This window comes from Chaetura pelagica, unplaced genomic scaffold (genome assembly GCF_000747805.2).
Source record: "Chaetura pelagica isolate M959 unplaced genomic scaffold, ChaPel_1.0 scaffold441, whole genome shotgun sequence".
Lineage (NCBI taxonomy): Eukaryota > Metazoa > Chordata > Aves > Apodiformes > Apodidae > Chaetura > Chaetura pelagica.
Genome location: NW_009952164.1, coordinates 501085 through 508699, shown reverse-complemented (window position 1 = coordinate 508699; position 7615 = coordinate 501085). Strand labels below are relative to the sequence as shown.

General features: G+C 52.4%; 1 protein-coding gene across 1 annotated transcript; it reads right to left on the bottom strand.

Annotated features, from left to right (window-relative positions):
- Positions 1-3036: 3036 nt before the first annotated feature.
- NDUFA11 (NADH dehydrogenase (ubiquinone) 1 alpha subcomplex, 11, 14.7kDa) lies at positions 3037-7612 on the bottom strand (the record flags this gene model as incomplete). Its single annotated transcript, XM_010007283.1, has 3 exons — positions 3037-3149; positions 4571-4693; positions 7576-7612. Coding segments are annotated over 3 exons (273 nt in total), but the record flags the coding sequence as incomplete, so codon positions are not given.
- Between the last annotated feature and the right edge of the window lie 3 nt (positions 7613-7615).

Genomic DNA, 7615 nt, shown 5'->3' with positions numbered 1-7615 from the left:
GCCGGGGGGAACACATGGAGCAGGGGTAAGTGTGTGATCCCCACAGCCAGAGCCTCTGGCCCATGGCAGGAGTCCTGCCTGGGGACACGGCATCCAGCCCGACAGTGAGAGCCACTGGCCCTGCCAAAGCTTCTGCCCCACAGCTGAGGCCACCAGGAACTGCTGCTGCTGAATGTAATGCCCCTTGGGCAAACTGCAGCCCATAAGTGATACCAACAGGCCATGTCACTGCCCCATAGCTGAGGCTCATGCCCCTGATCTGCCTCATTGCTGACCCCTCAGAATGAAGCTGACCCACAGCTAACACTGCTGCCCCAGCTGGAAGCCACAGCCCCACAGCTCAGCCTGGTGTCCCAATCAAACCCTCCACCCTATTGCAGCAGCCACCAAGCCTTTCCCCACCCACTGCCCCATAGTCCCACCTACTGATGCTCCGGCAGCAGCAAAGTGGTCCCCAAACATCTCCCCAGTGATGCTGCCTGTCACACGCATTTGGTGCATGGCAGCCACTGCTGTGCACTGTCACCTGTCGCACTGTCGAGCTGCCTGTCGCATGTCACGACGCGTGGCCCCACGAGTTGCATGCTATGTTGCATGTTGCACGTTGCATGTTGTGTGCCCGCTGGCACTGCCTGCCGGGGGTGCCGCTCCTCGCTGACACGCCGGGTCACGCTGCCAGGTGCCACGCGCTGTCACCCCGGCCCCGTCACGCGTGGTGCCCCACGTGTCGCGTGTCCCTGCCGGGCCTGCCCTGTCCTGCTGCCGTGTCCTGCCACCCGTCCCCCCTTACCGCCTGCCTCCGCTCGGGAAGCTCCTGTGACCCCCCAGGAATGTGTCTGGGTAATTATAGCCCCGAGCAGACACGTGGCTGTGGCCTGGAGCTGCGAGAGGCTGAGGCAGAGGGAGGTCCAAGCCCCAGGACAGGGCACAGGGGACACCCAGGGTCCCTGAGGACGGGCAGTAGGGCGGGCAGAAGCCACAGGGGCTCTGAACCCCAGGGCACCTTGAGCAGGTCCTTTGGGGGTCTCTGGACCATCAGAATCCCCTAAACCTTGCTTACCTCCAGAGCCCAGGGTAAAGCAGGGCCCCCCTCAAAACTTCTCAGGTGGGAGAGAAACAAACCCTGCTCACCCCATGGGGCTGTGACAGCCCCCCACCCCCACTGTGCTCCTGAACTGGAACCCAACCCCACTGACATACCCCCCACCAAGGGTCCCCTAGCCAGGGAGCACAGCAGGACAGGGTCCCCTTGGCCCAGCTCCAGCTGCTCCAGGACCATCCCGTGCCCCTCAGGACACCCTCCTGTCCAGAGAGAACACACACCAGGGAGCAGCACAACCTGCCAGGGCTGTGACCATGTCTCCCCATGTTGCTCTGTCCCCTCCTCTGCTGTCCTTGGGGCCTCCAGTACCTTTGTCTCCTGTTCCCTCCCCTCACACCTCCCTCTGCTCCCCTGCCCCAAATCCCTGCTTTCCCCAGTGCCCACATTTCCTGCCTCTATTAACTTGCATTCCCACCCCCAACTGTCCCATCCCTACACCGACATGTTCCCATCTCTCTGGTTGAATTCTGAATCCCCAAAGATGATTTCACAGCCTCTCCAAGTCCATTTTTTCAGCACTTTTCTACCCCAACTGTGAGAACTTTTTTTCCCCATCTATCTAGTTAGAATTTCACTGCCACTTGTGCTTGTTATTTCTCATCCTTTCATCCAAGTCTGCCTTTTCTGAAACCATCAAGTTGTGAAAATCCAGTATAAAATCAGCCCTTGACCTTCTTTTGTCCAGGCTGAATGATGCAGTTCTCACCATTTCTTGTGCATCTTCTGCCTCTACCCTCTACACCTTCTTGGTGGCTTTGCTGACAAGTTTGCAAACATGCATAGAAAATTCAACCAGACACAGCCCTGAACAACCTGCTGCAGCCTTGATCAGTGAGATCTCCAGGGATCCTGCCAACCTTAGCTATACCCCAATTCTAACCCTTAAGTTGTAGACTCCAAACCCTAACTGATGGACTCAGAGAATCACAGAATTATTGAGGCTGCCCAGAGAGGCTGTGGAGTCTCCCTCTCTGGAGACATTCAAACCCCCCTGGACACGTTCCTGTGGGATGTGCTCTGGGTGATCCTGCTCTGGCAGGGGGGTTGGACTGGATGATCTTTCAAGGTCCCTTCCAATCCCCGTAAGATTCTGTGAGGCTGGAATAGACCTATGAGATCATCAAGTCCATCTATGACCTGACACCCCCAAATCTCCAGACCATGGCACCAAGTGCCACATCAGCCTTTCAACACCTCCAGGGATGGTGCCTCCACCACTTCCCTGGACAGTCCATCCCAATGTCTGATCACCCTCTCCATGAGGAAATGGTTCCTGATATCCAACCTAAACCTCCCCTGGAGCAGCTTCAGGCCAGGCCCTCTGGTCCTGTCACTGGTTTCCTGTGAGAAGAGCCCAGACCCACCTGAGCACAACCTCCCTTCAGGTGGTTGTAGAGAGAGGTTCCCCCTGAGTGTCCTCCAGGATAAACAACCCCAGCTCCCTCAGCCTCTCCTCATCAGACTTTCCCTCTGATCCTTTCACCTCGTTGTCTCCTCTGGAGCTGCTCCAGCACCTCAAGATCCTTCTTGCAGTGAGGGGCCCACAACTGCACCCAGAACTCGAGGTGAGGCCTCCCCAGTGCTGAGCACAGGGAGGGAATCACATCCCTGCTCCTGCTGGCCACTCAGTGCAGTGCAGTCCCAATCCCTGGCAAAAAATTACTGCTGGACCCACTCAAAGCCACAAGAGTAACTCCTACAAGTCCAGTCTAAAACCAGGAATTGTTTCCCTCCAGCTTGTGTGCACAACAGACAGGGAGGCAAAGTGCAGCCTGCGGGAGTGGCCAACCCAGCTGCCCCTCCAGCTCCTCATCCCAGCCCTGACCCCACCAACAGCCCCACAACAGCAACACTTTGTGACAACTGCTGATGTGACAGTATCTTTATTACACAACACCTTCTTACACACAGCATCCAGGGAGGAGAGGCAACACTCACAGCTTGGGAGGCCCCGTCAGCCTCCAGCCCTCCTTGTTGCCGATCTTCATCAGAGCAGCAGCAATTCCAAGCCCCAAACACGCGGTGGTGCCAGTCATGTAACTGTGAGCTGGAAAACAGTCAAACCACAGAGGATCTGTTAGGGCACAAGTACCATACAGTAGATCTTGGCAGATTCTGCAATTTTTCCAAGATCTACTCACAGTCCCTTGCTCATAAGTAACATTGTTTGCCACAAGAAATCAGAAAAGTGACTTTTAAAAATTGCTTTCTCAGGCTTTTAGCTTGCAGTTGGAAACATCGATTTCTATAATCCACTACCCCATTTCCTTACACAACCTTAAATTGCTTATTTCAGTGACAAAAGTAGCAAACACTGCTTCAAACTCTCATGAGCTCAACAACTAGAAAAAGTAAAGATGAATTCTTTTTCACAATTACAACTTCAATACATCTCATCTTTAACAGGTGCACAGGAAACAGAGCTGTACAAATACCTGCAGGAGCTCATTGAGCCTGACAGGATCACAGGAGCAAGAACCATAGAACATGCTGAGTTGGAAGGGACCCATCAGGATCACAAGTCCAACTCCTGTCCCTGTGTAGGGCACCCCAAGAATCACCCCATGTGCCTCAAGAGCATCATCCAAAGGCTTCTTGAACTCAGGCAGCCTTGGTGCTGTGACGACTGCCCTGGGGAGCTGGTTCCAGTGCTCAACCACCCTCTGGGTGAAAAACCTTTTCCTGATATCCAACCTAAACCTTCCCTGATTCATTTCCCCAAGTCCTGTCACTGCTCACAGGAGTGAAGAGCAGCAAGGTACAGCCTGTCCCTCAGAGTGCATGAAGAATTCACAAAACTGGTATTTTCCATGTAAAATGCATCACATTTATTGCCAAGAAAACGTGGATCTCCACAATTACGTTTTTCATACCCTGCAATTTCAAGTTGTAACTGGCAGTACTGGGTCAGTCCCTTTTTCATGCTGTGCAGCAGCTCCAGGTTATCTCTGGTCTCCTCTGCAGCCCTGTGCCTTTTAGCAGGGGCATACAATGGAGCACCAACCAAACTGGTATGGAGTTCACAGGCTGAGATGAATCTTTACCATATACCAGTACCTGAAGGGGATCCAGGAAAGCTGGGGAGGGACTTTTACAAGGGCTTGTAATGAGAGGACAAGGGGAAATGGATTCAAACTGTAAGAGGGGCGATTTAGGTTAGAGATCAGGAGGAAATTCTTTAGTGTGAGGGTGGTGAGACACTTGAACAGGTTGCCCAGAGAAGTTGTGGAAGCTCCATCCCTGAAAGTGTTCAAGGCCAGGCTGGATGGGGCTTTCAACCAACTGGTCTGGTGGGAGGCGTCCCTGCCCAGGCAGGGGGTTGGAACTGGATGATCTTTAAGGTCCCTTCCAACTCTAACCGTTCTATGATTCTATGATAAGCCTGACATCAAGATTATTTTAAATTTTTCCCTAATAGGGCTAAAACCAGAGAGACCTCATTTCATTCCAGGCATTACCCACACGTACCTCTTACACCTATGGCAGCTCCAGTTGCACATCCACCTATGAAGTAGTTCAAGGGATCCTCTGGTTCCTCTCGGACCTGGGCAGTGAGGCAGGTTGTTACGCCAAACACGGCTCCTAGTGTAGCTGTAAACAAGAGGTGTCAAATCAAAACAAAATCCTATGAGGAACCAAGAATTACATACACACAAAGTATATTTCTGAGACACACGGCACCAGTGAGGCGAGGAAAAGTAAGATCTGCTTTTGGTTACCCAGGGGCACCACATCCTGACCACTACGGTGAGACTCGGAATTATACAAATCATAGAATCATGGACTGGTTCGGTTTGGAAGGGACCTTAAAGATCATCCAGTCCCAATCCCCCTGCATGGGCAGGGACACCTCCTGCCAGCCCCATCCAACCTGCCCTTCAACACTGCCAGGGATGGGGCAGCCACAGCTTCCCTGGGCAACTTGGGCCAGGCTCTCACCACCCTTACAGGAAAGAATTTCCTCCTGATGTCTCATCTAAATCTCCCTCTTCCAGTTTTAATCCATCCCCCCATCATCCCCTCCCTCCCTGCCCTTACCCCAAGTCCCTCCCCAGCTTTCCTGGAGCCCCTTCAGGCACTGGAAGCTGCTCTAAGGTCTCCCTGGAGCCTTCTCTTCTCCAGGCTGAACACCCCAACTCTCCCAGCCTGGCTCCAGAGCAGAGCTGCTCCAGCCCTTGGATCATCTCCGCGGCCTCCTCCAGACTCTCTCCAGGAGCTACATGTCCTTCTTATGTTGGGGGCTCCAGAACTGGACACGGTGCTCCATCTGGGGTCTTACAAGAGCTAAGTAAAAGGGGAGAATCCCCTTCCTGGACCTGCTGGCCACGTTGCTCTTAATGCAGCCCAGGATAGAGTTGATTTCATGGCTGCAGGTGAAGGTTGCCAGCTCCTTCTAGTCCATCATCACTCCCAAGTCCTTTTCGGTTCCTTTTGGTACCTCCTCCAGCCCAGCCATGCAGCCACTCTGTGCCCTGCAGGGCCCCAGGAACCTGCACTGTGGCAGCACCTGGGCAGCTGCCTCCAAACAGCTATGGAGAAATATCAGCACATCCAGCAAGGTTATTAGCTTGGACTCAATTAGAGCCCCTCCACATAGGGCAGTGGGGCTGCCCCACTCAGCTGGGGGTAAAAGAAAAGCACATTTCTCTGTAGGACACTCCTGGTGTAGGGGACAGCAGAGCTGTGTTCAGATCTGTGCTGACACTGAGCTCACCAGTCCCTGTGAACCCACCTCACAGGGATCCAGGGAGAGAAACTCAGGGGTCTCTGCTCTCCCTAAGGTCAGTTTGTCCTGGCACTTTCTTCCTCTGCCTGCCCTGAAGCACCCAACGATCTTTGGATAGTAGAAAAGTGGAGAGAGTTTGTAAATTATTCTCTTTGTAAGCAGATTTTGATTTTGTAAATTGATTTCATAAATTGAATGAAGAAATTTCAAAGTAGCATTGTCCTGTCCACTGAATTACATACCTCATCTCCTCAGACCCTGATGCACCTAACTGGAAAGTCTGGCAAACAGCTCTGTCAAGCAAACACACTTAAAGGTTTCCTTTGTCTCTAGCACAAGTTCTTTATCATGACATACGAAACTGGGTACCAGGCACCATCGGCAGATTTCAATCCATCTTTCTTGGGAATAACAAATATGCCCAGGATAAAAATGCTCAGTCTTTGTGCTAAACTACTGAACCACAAGCTTATGTTACATACCTCTGGTTTTTCAGCAGAAAATGCACTTGAGTTTAAACTCAACTAAAAAGAGCAGTGAGGAAACAAAACCCATAGACCAATGACTGTATTTCAGCTTCCTTGCCTTGCACCACGGAATCTGCAGGTGAACCACCCAGCTTTACACCACAGGTTCTGGCCCCAGTGGGCAGGATAAGTTCTTCCTAATGTGTGAGAACTGGTGAGAGGAGCCAATACCCTGGTGTAGGATTACCAGGAAAACTGGAAACTGTAATTTGTTACATTATGTGGTCCATTATAAAGGCCTTTTATAGCTCAGCTCATTAGAGGAGATTCCAGGTGCAGCTGCAAAGCTCAAAAACACAGACCTGCCCTGCTTATGAACCTGCTTCCAGCTCAGAGCATGGGGAGAGACAGAGGTGACAGAAGCCACCAAACTACACTGAAAAGCAGTTTGGTGAGAAAGAAACTGTGCACTTGCCAACTGTGGAGCTACCCCTGGAACAGGCCCTGTTACCCGCTTCTCTCTTCAGTGTCCACTTTCTCTTGCAAAACCTGGGCAACTCAAGACAACTACGTGGTTCCTTCTTGGCAACACAGCATGACAGGGGGGAAAATATTCCTTTTGCCATCAAAAACACTGTGGTTGCTCTTCAGCAAGTGCAGTTCATTAAGAGCAATGCCTAAATAGATGAAGTAAAAAATATTTGTTACCACTCTATGTGGTCCATAAACCAGCTGTTTTGCAAATCCTGAAACCAGGTACTTTCTACTTTAGATTGCAGAGGAATGCATTGCCTGAACTTCAAATACAGGACCTGTCTTTAAATAACGACGGGAGGCACAGACCAGCTCAGATTGATCTTCCGTCTGAACTTCCATGGCTGTTTTCTGTTTCAAGCATTAACCCAAGAGTTTCTTTTGCTATCACCTGAACGATACCCGCTGTTACACCGCCCAGCAGAAAAAAAACCATCCACGTGTGAACAACTTATTCCATTATTTTCCAATTCCATGGGTAAGGAGCGTCTGGGAGGAAACAGCCAAAGGAAACACCCGCTGCAAAGCTCTGACCTCTCTGCTCTCAGGCCGTTTTGCTCCTGGCTCTGTCCTTGCTGCACCTGCCGGCCCGTCAGGTGAGCGGGGAGGAAAGCGGGGCAGGAAAGCGGGCCGGGATAAGGGGCCGGGCCGGGATAAGGGGCCGGGCCGGGATAAGGGGCCGGGCCGGGATAAGGGGCCGGGCTGGGCCGGGCAGCGCCGGCGCCCCGGAGGCGCCCGGTCCTTACCCCTGGTCACGCTGTCCGCCGCCGCCATCTGCAGAGCGGC